We start from the raw sequence: 15,398 nt of genomic DNA, 5'->3' as shown, positions 1-15,398 counted from the left end.
GGGAAGGGAGAGGGGGGGGAAGGGCGAGGGGGGGGAAGGGAGAGGGGGGGGAAGGGAGAGGGGGGGAGGGAGAGAGTGGGGTGGAGAGAGGGGAGAGAGAGAGGGGAGAGAGAGAGGGGAGAGAGAGGGGAGAGAGAGAGGGGAGAGAGAGAGAGAGAGAGAGGGGGGAGGGAAAGAGAGAGAGAGGGGGGAGGGAAAGAGAGGGGGAGATAGAGGGAGAGAGGGGGGGAAGAGAGAGAGGAGGGGAGGGAGAGAGGAGGGGAGGGAGAGAGAGGGGGGAGGGAGAGGAGAGAGAGAGACACATCACAATTTTGTTAACATTTCTGACCTTGAATCTTGGAGAAATGCTGTTTTACTGATAAAAACAACAGACGGGAGTGAAAATAAATGACTAAACACCTATTCAGAGATTTCTTTCTTTCTTTAAAGTGGAATTACGGGACATGACTATACACTATTAACTCAGATCATGTACTACATTTTATTTTTTCTTCTTTACAGAAGAGGATCAGGTACGGAGGATGATGCTGGTATAAGATTGTTTAACTACATCTTAAGAAAAGAAAAAAGAAAAAGAGCCAGCCTATTGTATAGTACGGAATGGCGTTACCTTTGTTGGAACGGTGTACTTCCCGTCAGGAAGGGGAAGGCTCTGTATATCCCCGCACGTGTTGCAGATAAAGGCCATTTTGTTGCATAGTGGTTTAATGTTACTGACTCGAACAACTGTGCCACGTAGAGCAACGTATTTCCCATATAAATTGGCCCTGAGGTTTTTCAGAGGGGTCAGTGGCTCATAATTGTACACCCTGGGGGAGAATAACACAGAGAAAACATCACAAATACAGCAAACCACTTGCATATTTCTTGCACACTATGTATAGGGCCTGATCCTGATGCCAACACAGGTCCGAATGTAGCTGAGTAGCTAACAGGAAGTAAATGTGAATATTCACCCACATTGTGAGCCGGACGGAGCTCTGCGACACCCTCAGTTTTCCCATCCGCTAGTACAGCCGTCATCACTAGTATCGCATCAGGTTGGGTGCAAGAGAGCCGCCTGAATTAGATGCCCCTTGGCATGCGTGCAACTCAGAATGTGATGTAACTCTGGCTACACCCGAGAGAGGTTTCTCTTTCGTACATACGGCCAGTTGCCGCCCACATGACACCAGTAATGCCCATTTCAGGTACGGAGAGACATGGCCAGGATCCACCTGACTCACAGCCGCCTGGAGATCCGTATGTGTGCACATGTTCTCTACGGCACATGCACAGTTTGCCAAAACTCGCTAGACGCGGTATGTGACTCAGAATCCGGCCCATCCATAATAAGTACCTGGCATGTATGTATGGCACATTGACAATGGGGGTCTCCTCTAATGGAAGACCTTCCTCCTTCTGTAACTCCACTGCATGTCTCTCGAGGTCCTTGGTTAACACCTGCAAATGTTAACAGAAAAATAACTTCATGTTAATATCTGTGACTGATAAATAACGCTGGGGCTTGCTGCAAAATCAGTTTGGCTGGTGAATATGTCACTTGTTGGCCAAAAGGCATTAGTATAAGCAGTACCGTAGGCCTATGTGCTAAGCAACCCAAGCTGTACAATCTGGCTCTCAGCGTAGCTGGACATGTTGGACACAGATCTGGTCATTCAGAGATCAAGTCAAATTTACCAGCTTGCACCCTGCTTGGCCACTTATATACTCTACGTAACAACCCACTGATATAGATTTTAAGCCATCGTGTAGGCCCCTCTCTGCTCTTTGGCTGTCTGTTATTACCCAGTCTCATTTTTATTAATGGTCTGTTCCCAACTGTAAAACGCGACGATATATGCTGGTATAAAGCACGAGCGTTGTCAGACAGGCACTTAGAATGCTAGTGTCCTTAGCGCACTGTTGCTCCCATACTGACAAGCAGGAGTGAAGGGAAAACGCTCACCCGCCATCTATGAAAGCGACTGGTCTCTAACACTTTTGTAACTCGACAAATGATAGCGTTCAAAGCGTCCATCTGACACCACCTTTAGTGACTATTGGGCTGACCTATGCCATGCAAACCCCCAGGATGTTTACACAGACCTGGAGCACTAATGCATACATTAGAATTTAAATACAGTCCATATAAGGATGGTTGGCATTGTATGGATTGTGTAGCAATAAGCAGTGTGGAGTTTATATGTTCTCCAAATTTGAAGGCATTCCTCCGGATGTCCAGCTTTCCTTCCACACTCCAAAACAAACTTACTGGAAGGTTAATTGAAACCTTTAAACAATTAACCCTACTGTCTATGTGTGTGTGCAACTGTATTTTAGGGAATTTATACTATAAGCTCCAATGGGACAGGGACTGACATAAATGTTGTATACTCGCTGTAGCATGGAGGCACTATAAAAACAAACAAAAATAATAAGAAAACAGTCATTTCACTACAACGTAAGAGCTAACTTTTGCTTGCCAGAGGGATGATATATTGTTAGCAAGATGGTTATTCTCACCTGGTGTATTGCTAGCCCCATACAATCAAATATCTTCTCGGGCATCTCTTTGAGCTCAGTAGACAGGGGAACGGATGCCATAAGATCATTGTCCTGCAGGAGCTCCTTGTAGTCCACAAGTATGCTGCCTTTCCTTTCTATTTCATCCTGTGGAAAGGAGCAAGATTACTTGTGTCTGCACCAGTGGTGGATTTTACCTAGGGGCTACAGCCCCCCCCCCCCCCACCCACAAACATCCCACAGTAAACTCCACAACAGCCCCCAGTCTGCTAGTCTCCTGGAAGGCATCCCATTAGAAGCGCTGTGTGCTAGTTACACGCTGGACTGTTTATTCTCCCCCAGAGACTGCCTTTAATGGGAAGCCACTTCTGCGCTACCTGGCTTCTAGGGGCTGCAGCAGATGCAGTCCCTAGAAGCCAGGTTTTTGTGCGCCCGCTCGTTTTTCCCTACCCTCTCTGTTAGATTATTCGCGAAAGCACAATGGACGCGCCTGACCAGACTGCCGCCCAAAATAAATTGCTGCTGGGCAGCCCCCCTCTTTCCATAAGGTAGGAGCCGCCACTGCTCTGCACTCTGATGCTTGTAATCTGTACCTACGTTATATGAACTATTAAGTATAGTACACTAATATGCATATACATTCATGGGTCAACCAAAAACGGCTTTTCTGAAAATACACTTGATAAGATTGTAATGGTATGCAGTACCCCATTTATGAAGCACACTGGGGGCCTTCACACTATAGTCTGTCCAGTGTACTTAAAGCTGCTTGGTTCAAATCTAATTGATGGTTTCAATTAATCAAAAATGAGGGGACATCAGGACTTTCATGGTGTGCATAATAACTGTGCACCCCTCCACTTATTAAGGCATACCCCTAATGGCCCATACCACTTCATCTGCTCTCAGTAATATCACTACATAAAATGAAATCTCATTTATGCGCTGCTCCAAAAAAAACTAGCGTCCATCCATTCTCGGCACTGAGCAAGGAACGCCACCGTTCTGATTAACCCTTCCCATCCGCCTAAGCCATCTTCCGCTTCTCCGCAAATGGCGCCAAATTGCACCGCAAAAGCATGCCATCTAGTTGAAATCTAAATGCACCTGTGCCGATTGAGATGCATCACCACAAAAGAGGGTTTGGTGCCGGTTATGGTGGCTTTCGTTCATTAAATAGACATGAGAAGTAATTGTATAATATTCTGGATTATAGCGATGTGAATAGTGACTACTTACCTTATCATACAGTTCTATGTGCTTTGTAAAGAACCTCTCAAAGGCTTGGACTTTCAGCACAAATGGGGAGCCGTCACTGTAAGCTGACACAAGGCAGAGGGTAAAAAGATGTTATATTGTGACTTGCAATAGGATGAGGAAATGTGTATATGTACAATATATGCACTAGCACAATGAGTGGATGCCTGGTTTGGTATATGGGTAATAGCTGCTATTTTTAAAAACTTGGCATAGAACAGAACTTGTATCTTTTCTTCCATCAAAAGAATATTCTCTGCAGTAAGCAAATTTGGTGATTTAGAGTCGTCAACACTGTACAGTGTATTACATTTAACGATACACTTATACTAATTAAACATCCTATATGACCTGGTCTCCTAGTTATGAATATACTATAAAGGGGCACAAATACTTGTGTTCTAAGGCTAGTTAAGGATGTGGAGGTTTATGTGATGTCATATGTATGATGTCATGATATTACTTTGTACCTGCTATATTTGGCCAGTCAAAGAAGAACAGAGCTGTACTTAGAGCTTACTCACAAATTTGGGACAGCAGAAAGTTAAATTCCACTAGTGATATAAAGAAAAAAGATCTGGACTGTATCTTCCCATATTTATTATACAGTAGGTACAAATTTGATATGCTGGAAATTTCACACCATCGTCTTACTATAGATCTCACTTAGGGGTATATGTAATGGGTTGGATACAGGATCACGGCGGTCACAATCCCGACGCCGGCATCCCGACAGAGTTAACATACCGACGATGACTGGAAAGTACCTTAACCCAACCCCTAAACCACCCTCCCCGCACCCTGAACCTAATCTTCCCCCATTAATGCCTAAACCGAACACCCTCTTTCCAAATGCTTAACCCAAACCTCCCCCAGTGCCTTACCCTAACCCTCCCCCCCCCCCCCCCCCGAGTGCCTAATCCTAATTACGATGCCGTCGTCTCTGCGGGGTGAACTGCATACACTGAACGTTCAGACGTTCAGTGTGTGCAGATCAATCATCCCCGAACATGGCAACCTGACGGCGGTCGTCAGGTTGACCGTCATGTTCAGGCGATGATTGATGTTAAAAACGACCAGCGGGCACGCGCATCGCTGGTCGTTTTTAACCTTTAACTGCCCGATTTGCGAGCTATTACCAAGCAATGGAGCGATAACAACCGTCGTTATCGCTCCATCGCTAGGTTTAATCGCCTAGTGGATAGACAGCTTAACCCTCCCCTAGTGCCTAACCCTAACGTTCCCCCTAGCCCCACTACTTACCGTAGGTATGTTGGGGCCCGGTATTCTGACTGGTGTCGGGATTCCGGCGCCAGCATTCTGAGCGCCGGTATCCCAACAGCCGGCATTTCAACTACCTCTCTATGTAATAACCTGGGACTTGCAGAACGCCACAAGATGTCGGCAATTTAGCAGCCGAATTTGAAGTTGTAACCAGGTTGGTTTAGACTTTTTAAAAAAATGTTTACCCTTAGTTTACCAGTCACTTCAGATGATCAGCCACCTTAACGATCATTAACTTTTAAAATAAAATCCCTATTTTTTTTGTCATTTTGTAGATTTGCTTTTCAGTCCTGGAAACGACAGCAACGTAACACAGCTTTGCAAAATGAGAACCTCTTTACATGGTTAATTTGGGGCAATAAATAAAAGTGCTATAAATGTACACTTCCAGCTGCCAGATGTCATCTACACTTTTTCCAGTATTTATATACGATTAAAACATCACCTGGCATTACACGACAAAACTTGGCGTTCTCCCCTATCATCTATCACAGGCAAACACCACTACAAAAGTGCAAGTACATAAAATGAATCCGCACAAAGCAATCCATAATAAAAGAAAAATGAAGTAAAGAGAATAAAAGTATAACAAATGGAGAAAAAAAAAAGAAACAAGACCAATGGAAATCATATACCGAATATTACACACTATTGAACTATTCATTCTAATCAGACCATGTGTATTCAGTGGTACACGCTACACTTGAGCATCTAAATCATTACTAAAGATGTGCACTGTATACACACACACACACACACACACACACACACACACACACACACACACACACACACACACACACACACACACACACACCTACCTACCTACCTACCTAAATGGAACCATTTTTCAGCCAGAGAAGCATTACCCATTTTGACCGTGACTGGGTTAAACGCACGTGATCGGTATCAGATTTATTTTGTATGTTATACGCTGACTTCTGACACCAGTGATTAGGAGGACAAATTGAAAAATGCTGCTCGGCAAAGGGTATTTAATGAAACACAGAGGAGGAATATAGACCGGGGATGATGGATCACACAGAGGAAATAAAAGGGAGTATAAGACAGCACATATGCCATCCATCCTTCATCATATGCTTAGTGAGTGAGTCATTACTTGTACATCTCTCACATGCTGCACACTGTACCTTCAGAGAAGTAATGCTTCCAGCCTTTGTATGGAATGTACTTATCCAGTGTAGTCTGGGTTAATCGAGGCCTAGCACAGGCATTGGGGGAACCTGGAAAGTGTAAACAATTTCTAATTCATATACAGTCATTCGTATGTCATCTTATATAACGCTATTTATTTTTAGCTCAAGAAAACTAGACCACAATTTATCATAGAACATCATGAGGCTTTGACTGATTGTTTTAAAATGGCAAGTGGAATCAATTATAGATCAGGCTGGTTTAGTATGGATTCCTGTTGCCTTTTTAAAACTATCGGTCAAAGCCGCCAACGATCGACAGCTTTGACCAACATCCCAGTTAGTAAATCTACCCTCAGGTCTTAAAATAAAATTGCACACAAATAAGGAGATTCAGTTTTGTCAGGAGTATCAGAACTTATGCCTTATTAGTGTTCATTCTAGCACCCTGCACCTGTCACTATCCTCTTTCCTGCTTGGGGCATCGCTCTCTGCTCTGGTGCTTCTGGCACACTCAGCTGATGCAACAAACTTTTGCGATACAGACCAGAGTGTGCTAGAAACACCAGAGCAGAGAGTGACATCCCAGGCAGGATAGAGAAACTGGACGGCTGTGACAGGTGCAGGGTGCTAGAATGAACACTACTTTATTGATCTGGGGTGCGGCGTCCTTAGGGCTAAGCAGGGTCTCCAGTCATCTAGAGCATATGTGGTGTTACTCTAATGAGCAGCAGGTTCCTGAAAATGATATACGCTTCCAAAGGGGACGATGTTTCTGAATAAGCTAAATTACTGAATAAGGGGGACACTATCTGAGGGCAGAAGCTCACATATTGATGAAATTTACTTTGACCTATGTGAGAACAACGATCGAATTTACAAACGGTGGTCATATTGATCAATAATAATCGCCGAAGCCACCACCATAATCAATGATTTTTAACTGACTCACCTTAGTGTAAAAACATAGAACCATGCCATGGCTATGTACTAATGAGTTCTAAATCTAACAGGAAACTTGTATTTAGTGAAGCAAGTCAATGAAAAAATGGACGTCAGAGTGCTTTTTTGGCTAATGCTGCCTTATCCATTAAAGATATATCACAAGGATGGACTTTATTTTATACCATGTAGAGATTGATATGCGTTATCAAATTTCTCCAGAAAAAATTAATGTTTTTCCCTTTTTTACCATTCCTATTGAGTCCTATTCCCGGTAAGAGCCTGCTTTGACAAGACAATAAATAAAGCACAGGGAAAGACACTTAGGGCCATATTCAATTAGCGGTGAAAAAGGGCATTTTTTTCGTCATGGGCGAAAACGGACGTTTTTCGCCAAAAAAAGGGCAATATTTTCGCCAAAAAACGGGCGAAAACGAAATTGGCGAAAAAAAACTGGAGAAAAGATTTCTCCATCCCAGACCAGACAAAAAAAAAATGCAAAATCCATATTTTTGGCTAAAAATGTGGGGATTTCTTTCAGAACCCTTTGGACACCCCCCACTGATAAATGACTCCAATTTATTTCCGTAAGTTGCGCACTTTGGCGAAAAACGACCGTGCAAATTTTGGGTTGAAAAAAAATTAAAAATTCACACTTTCAAGAATTTTCACTTACTTGAGGGATGAGGAGCATTGTTTTTGTTCCAGTTGCCACTCTGTCCCCTTCTGTTGCCTCTGTGATTCCAGGGGCGACCTCTCCAACCCCCCGAATACTGATTTCCTCCTCCAGCACCTCTCCATCCTCCCCTCCAGGGCTGGCTCATACCATAATGAGATGTATGACTTATACACTAGTAAATATTTGAAAATAAAAAGGGGCAGAATAAAGGAAAAGATGAATGAAGGTTTGGGTCCATCTCTGTAAGGCTGCAATCAGTCCCATTAGTAGAATGAACATTTACATAATGCTTATTACAAATAAACCACAAACCTAGGAATAAACAGGCTTATGTTAACTAAGAAAAGCTAATGTTTCAGGTTATATGTCTAATTTACTGACATTACATGCATTTGTAACATGTTGGAAACTTCCTGGCATACACTGTAATATAAGTAACCCTGAGTCTAAATTGAATATCAATAATTGGAGACTAGGGGGTGTATTTACTAAAGTGCAGGTTTAAGAAGTGGAGTTGTTGCCCATAGCAACCAGATTCTAGCTTTTATCTTCTAAAAGGTGCTAGATAAATGATAAGTAGAATCTGATTGGTTGCTATGGTAAAAACCTCCACTTCTATAAACCCACACTTGAGTAAATATACCCCAGGGTGTAGATTTACTAAAGCAACCAGTTAGATACTGTATCATTTTGTATTATGATTGGTTGGTATGGGCAACACCACCACTGTTCTTTTTAGAAGCTTTAGTAAATCTACCCCTAGGGGAGAGATGTATTAAACCTTCGAGAGAGAAGTGGAGAAGTTGACCACAGCGGGATGTAGTCAAAAAGCTGGCGGACAGGATCCCGGCCGACGATATACCAATGGCGGAATCCCGACCACTGACAATGAGATCAGGATAGCGGCGTTGGCATCCCGCCGTGTAAGTATCACTGTCCCGGGAATAGTGGGTTAGGTTTAGGCATCCCCTGGGGAGGGTTAGACACCCTGGGCAGAGGTTAGGATTAGGCACCCCCCTGGGAGGGTGAGGTTTAGGATGCGATTAGAGGGATTAGGGTTAGGCACCACTGGGGGGAGGTTAGGGTTAGGCACTGGGGGGGGGGGTAGGTTAGGGTTAGTCACCACTAAGGGAGGGTTAGGGTGGGGAGAGGGGGGTTATGGTACTTACCGCCCGTCGGGATCTTCAGTCATTGGGATGCCGCTGTCTGGCCACCGGTATTTCATACCAAACCCGCCCACAGCAACCAATCATTTTATAGACTGTGCCAGCTATATGATAGCTACAAGCTGATTGGTTACTACCTTCTCCACTGTATCTCTTTTAAAAGGATTTCTACATCTCCCCTTAAGTGGTTTAGCCAGAAGCTCTGACACTTTGTTTTTTTCTTGTTCCTCTGATGTATCTTACAATATAATAACATTATTCATAATGCTGGGCATACACTGCAAGATAAAATGTCTGTCAAACCGAAACGAGAAATCTCACAGTGTATAGCCCGACATCCGCGCTCCGCCCCCCGGGGAGGAGACATTTCCCTGTTCCTTCCGTAGGAAGGAACTCAGGAAATGTCCGTCTGTCGGCTGCGCTGGGCATACACTGCCCGATGCGGCCGACAGTTTACCGGGTAATATCGCATCGGAGGGGCATGCTGGACAATCCAGCATGCCCGACCGAGCAATATTTAACCCTCGGTCGCCCCCCCCACGCTACAATTATCGCGGCGATCCGCCGATATCGGGCGGATCGTCCCGATAATTGCAGCGTGTATGGCCAGCATAAGGGTAACGCATGATATGATTATATGTCATTGATATGACAACTACTATATTATCCTTTATCAGAAATCCATGGATATGGCAGGGACACACAACCATAACATTTTAACTTCACTATTGTGTACTGATGTCTGTTGTATCAAACAAGTTATTGCCTCTCGTATATATAATCTGTGATCTACATACATATTATGCGCTGTTTTAAATGAATAGAGTAATGGAACGCTATGCAATTTTAGTACACCAGTTAATAAAAGTTAAGTATTAATATATTCATTACACTGAGTGCATCTCACTGTTTCTTTTCTTCCCGTAAACATAAGCTGATTAATAACCAGGTAGACAGTGCCAACCCTGATTCTTTTTCTATAACAATTGTATATAAAACATGTTATTTAGATTTTGACAGAACTGATATAGGAAGCAGCTGGACAAATAGCAAAGATCAGGATGCATTTCTGGATGGCTTGGTTAATAGCCAATCTTACCAACATGAATTAATTTACACTGTTCAGCATTATAACAAATCTACAAACGGGTGGAATAGAGCATCTGCAGGTCCTTTAGTAAAATACTGACTGGGGCCTAGCAATGCTGCTCTGCTCTACAAAGATTGGGGGCCTCCTCCGCGCATGCCTGACCAGCTCACTATATTATTTTTGCATGTTGATTGATTTGTGCATGGTATAGTACCACTAAAACTAATATGCGTTTTGTGCCACTTTTTTGAGCAGTAGGTGTAGTTATGCCATACATCCATGTGGGTTGGGCACAAGATTCTGGCGTTCACGATCTCGGCGGTCAGAATTCCGACACCGGCATCCTAACTGGATTAGAATACAGACACCTGCTGGTAAGTGTCCTACACCTCCCTGCAGCCTAACCCTCCACCTAATGCCTAACCATAACCCTCCCACTAACCTCCTATACTTACCGTCAGGATGCAGGCACCGGGATTCTGACTGGTGTCAGGATTCCGAGACCAGCATCCAGAATCCCGGCATTCCCGACCGCTGGGATGTCAACTACATCCCATCAATGTACATCTTTGTCTAGCTAAAAGCCTCAGTTTGATAACTTCTTATTAATAAACAACACAAACTTGCCTATATTCTTGGAGGATTCTAAATATCGGATGGCTCTCCCGAACTCTGGGAAGAGCAGGCAAGTCTCCCGGAAGCCGCAGCTGCCGTTCGCTGACCGCCGCCCACTTCAATAATGAAGTTGGTGGTCTGGGCAACTTAATGATGCAATTGTGTCATGGCCCTGCCCTCTGCTTCACTAGTATATGTGTAAATTCAAAGAAGGAAATTAAGTGTATTAAAATGACCTGACCGCACGAAACTTCTGTGTGACTTGGACTAGTCGTATCTTGGTGTGATATCGATGTTCAAACAAAGGCAATATTAAATGAACAGATTTTATACCCAATAAATATAGATTTATTAGAAAAATGTATATGTGAGCCTCAATTTCAATTATTTGTTCATGGGACCATGATTCAAATAATCTCTGAAAAAACAGTCAGATGTAGACATAGCAATAATGGATACAATGTATCTGATTCAGGTTCACAATGATTGTTACATTGAGAAGTACTCTGTATCTTTTGAAACCCCAGTTTACATTAAAATATCTATATTTGTTTATTTGTCCAATTAGGTTTAGATTATCCACCTATCTGATATAGATATATATATATATATATATATATATATATATATATATATATATATATATATATATATATAGTGGATACTCTATTCCTTAATCATATTTGACATTCATCAGGTAAACATATGGATACTCAATTCTTAAACTAAAATTCAATATTATATCTGCCTTATGTATGGAATATAGCGAGACTTGTAAAGAATATGACAATTATATTATGCCAAACAACACATATACAGCTGTGGGCATGTTCTAATTCTCCAATATATACCCATTATAAATGTTCCTACATTGCCTCGGTAGTTGCAAATGAAACGGTAATTGAATTATACAGTATATAACAATAACAAACGCCCATTGCCTATTAATTCCATTGGTATTGATATACTCAATAATTGAATCAGGTATCTGAGTGTATTCTGTAGGTTTCTAATTAAATTGGTTTATTTTCAGAAAACCACTATAGTGTAAGAAACACATTTCTAATATTCTACATGTATGATACAATGGTGGATGTATTATAAGCTATCATTCTAACTCCTTGCTACATGCTCATTCGTCCCCATCTACCCCATCTGTGTCAACCCAGTTTTGTCTTCCCCCACCTTTTTAGAATGTAAGCTCTCACGAGCAGGGCCATCTACCCTCTTGTGCTTCTCCTTACTATAGTGTCATTTACTTCTTACTCACCACTAGGGCACCTAACACTTGGTTGCTTATGCTCTGTTGCTTATCTGGGTGATATGGTCACTAATGTAGCAATATATATTATCCATGTCCTGTATTGTATTGTTCTGTAAGTCACTTGTATACAATTTGTTTTTGTACTTTGTAAGGCGCTGCGGAACACTTGTGGCGCCATATAAATAAATGCTAATAATAATAATAATAATAATAACATAGAGGGATCGTCCCTGTGTAAATTCATCATTGAGTATCCCTAGTTTACCTGATGAATGTCAAATATGATTAAGGAATAGACTATCCAATATATATATATATATATATATATATATATATATATATACACACACATACATACATACACACACGACAGATAGATAGATGGAGAATCTAATCCTAATTGGACATATAAACAGATATTTGAAAGTAAACTGGGGTTTCAAAAGATACAGAGTAATTCTAGATTGTATCCATTATTACTATGTCTACATCTGACTGTGTTTTTTCTGTGATGATTTGAATCATGGTCCCATGAACAAATAATTAAAATTGAGACTCGCATATACATTTTTCTAACAAATATATATTTATTGGGTATAAAATCTGTTCATTTAATATTGCCTATTTTTTGGAACATCGATATCACACCAAGATACTACTAGTCCAATTCATACAGAAGTCTCGCGCGAACGGGTCATTTTAATACACTTATTTTCTTTCTTTCAATTTACACATACAGTATACTATCCTTTATATTTCACTGTCTTGTTTCCTTAGGTTATATTTTAATTAACATACAATAACAGTTATATTTTAATAAATATGAATCCATTAATGACAATTCTATATTTATATTTTGTAATAATTGTCAGTGATAGCGCCCCCTTTTCTTTTTCAGAATGACAATGGTAAATACCACCAGATTAAATTAATCATAGGGGTTTATATTTCCTTCAAGATTTGGGGGGAGATGTAAGAAGCTCAGAAGCAGTATCAGCGCACGTTATGGGCCTGGGCCATGTATGAATGTTCAGATCACCTGACCGTTCGGCCTGCTGTAGCTGTCGCTATCGACAGCTACAGCCTGGCGCTGCCCTATCCCCACAGCAGGGACAGCACTGTCGCAGCTGCCGGCTCCAGGCTACATGCGGGGATCTCGTGATACTTGCGAGATCCCGCGCATGCTCAGTGGAGCCAGCCGGGACTGACATACAGAGCATCAGCACTAGGCTGATGCGCTGCGGTCTCTAGTGGGTTGCGCCGGAGGGGGGAGTTATCGCTCCCCCGCTCCGGCCGATGAGATGTTTATACATCTCATCGGTAGTGCTTCCTGCTTCACCTCAGTAATGAGGCAAAGAAGGAAGCGATATAGAGGCACGTTAAGTGCCGCTATAATACATCTACCCCTATATCCGATAAGACATATATACCTGTGCGGATAAGGTTTTTTTTCCTACTACTCCACTTTACTTCACTAGAAATCACGGCTTGTATTACGGGGGGCGGTAAACAGGTTTAATGCAACGCCCACGTATCACCGCCTGACTTCCCCCTCTTAGAGACCCCTGCCCAAGAAGTCGGCAAGTATGAAACAACAGTAATCAATGGTTCTCAAGCTGTTATATACCGCTCCACACAGAAGCCACCATTCATTTTAATCCCCCCATGCTACGCCAAAAGCAAAATATTGTTACGTAATGTGATGTTCAATACTACAAGCCATAGCTAAATTTGCACATCTTCCAATTTGCTCATTTGTTTAATTCGGGTTACATATAATACCTATGTCATATAGATTGTACGCTTGTGAGCAGGGCCATCGTTACCACTCTGCCTGTTATTACTGCTTTATTCCTAATTGTAAAGAGCAATAGAATATGCTGGTGCTATACAAGTAACTTAATAAATACATGCGTTAGTTCATTGATTTTCAAGAATTTCCCCCATTGTCATCAATACAATATCTGGAATCAGTTGTGGCACACTTGTACCGCTTTTATACCTAAATTCCGGGTCTGACCCGGAGGTTGGAACAGAGGGCCTGATTCAGACTCAGTCGCAAGCGCTGAGTGCTCGCAACCGGGTCGATGGTGGCCCACAGCGCATGCGCTTGACGGAGCCGGCTCCGTCGTGCGCATGTGCGAGACCCGGCTAGCGACGGGCAATCCGTCGCTCCGGGTCTCGCTCCAAGGGGGCGAGCTGTCGATGTTGAGTGACAGCTCGCCCCCTTTGGTGGGCGGGCCAGGGGGGGGGGGTGTCTGCCCAAACGGAGGCGTTCCCATGAGAACGCCTGCCGTTTGGGGGTGGCCCCACTGACATCACGAGTGATGTCAGTGGAGAGATTCTGGCTCTGTTAGAACAGAAATCTCTCAGGGGCTTGCGGCCACGAGACCCTACCACAAGGGTCTTGTCGCAAGCCCGATGGTCGCGATGGTCTTGACCATCGTGACCATCATCATGGCCACCCGCAATAGCTGTGGGTGGGTCACCCACAGCTATGTGAGCGGCCAAGAGGCCGATCCAAAAAAAAAAAAAAGCCCGGCCCTGATTCAGAGCGAGCGGCTCTGAATCAGGCCCAGGGTTCCAAACCGGATCAGACCTGAAATTTAGCTGGCGCCGACCCAGGAAATTCCTGAGTCGGCTCCGTTCACACCGGGGCCGGATCTGCAGTGGCCCGGCTCTTCCGGCGTGGAAGTGGAGACTTTTAGATGTCATCACCTCCAAGCACCATTGAAGCCGGCCAATCGGCAGGTATGCTGTGCACTCCAGGTCATCGTGACCCGGATCGCGCTGTTTACACTGCAGAGTTTCAAGGGTCATTCCCGTGTTAAACCCTGCAATTTACTTGGGTTGATTTGCCGGGTCACTCGACCCAGGAATCCAACCCTGTCCCCTTTTACAGCAAGGAGCTCCCCGGGTTAGCCATGCGTTAACACAGGTTTTAGCTCTGGTGTAAAAGGGGTATAATAGTGACCCTCAGCTGTGCAGCCCTGACACTCTTATAGTGACCTCCACATGTAGTACTACATACACACAATGCTTTTTTTTCACATTTAGTGACTGATCGATGTGGGGATTTACACATAACTACCTCATGTTCATCACGTCCTATCAATTTCATCAGCCGATTACCAATGTACAATATGTAGACAAAAGTGATTGGACACGAGTTTAAGCTGGTATTGGCATGGGTCCACTAGTTATAATGCATTGTCATATTAACTCTGAGAAGTATAAAGATGTCATCAATAGCTCTGTGCTCCCTACATTGTGGCAGCTCTACGGAAACAATGTTTTTATCAGGACGGCAATGCCATCTGTCATGTTTCCAGGACAAAGCAGGACTGGTATACAGGAAATTCGGTAACCCGGATGAACTGGCCAACTCAGAGTAGGGATGGCCATCGACAAGCAATGATTCATAATCATCGATGGTTTGTGG

At 43.2% G+C, this 15,398-nt stretch overlaps 1 protein-coding gene across 2 annotated transcripts in view; it reads right to left on the bottom strand.

Annotated features, from left to right (window-relative positions):
- MCM8 (minichromosome maintenance 8 homologous recombination repair factor) overlaps nucleotides 1–15,398 on the bottom strand; it is an 83,244-nt gene that overhangs the window by 66,232 nt on the left and 1,614 nt on the right. For both annotated transcript variants that reach the window (XM_088478032.1, XM_088478034.1), the window contains exons 2-7: nucleotides 7,819–7,993; nucleotides 6,198–6,290; nucleotides 3,745–3,827; nucleotides 2,506–2,652; nucleotides 1,340–1,443; nucleotides 611–809 (exon numbers count right to left, since the gene is read on the bottom strand). In XM_088478032.1, the coding sequence (XP_088334158.1) occupies nucleotides 611–809; nucleotides 1,340–1,443; nucleotides 2,506–2,652; nucleotides 3,745–3,827; nucleotides 6,198–6,290; nucleotides 7,819–7,966 (774 nt within the window). In that variant the 5' untranslated portion in view covers nucleotides 7,967–7,993. The remainder of the gene's footprint in view (nucleotides 1–610; nucleotides 810–1,339; nucleotides 1,444–2,505; nucleotides 2,653–3,744; nucleotides 3,828–6,197; nucleotides 6,291–7,818; nucleotides 7,994–15,398) is intronic.

Source organism: Taudactylus pleione, unplaced genomic scaffold (genome assembly GCF_031769625.1).
Source record: "Taudactylus pleione unplaced genomic scaffold, aTauple2 ptg000206l, whole genome shotgun sequence".
NCBI classification, from domain to species: Eukaryota; Metazoa; Chordata; class Amphibia; order Anura; family Myobatrachidae; genus Taudactylus; species Taudactylus pleione.
This window is presented reverse-complemented; position numbering and strand designations above follow the sequence as displayed.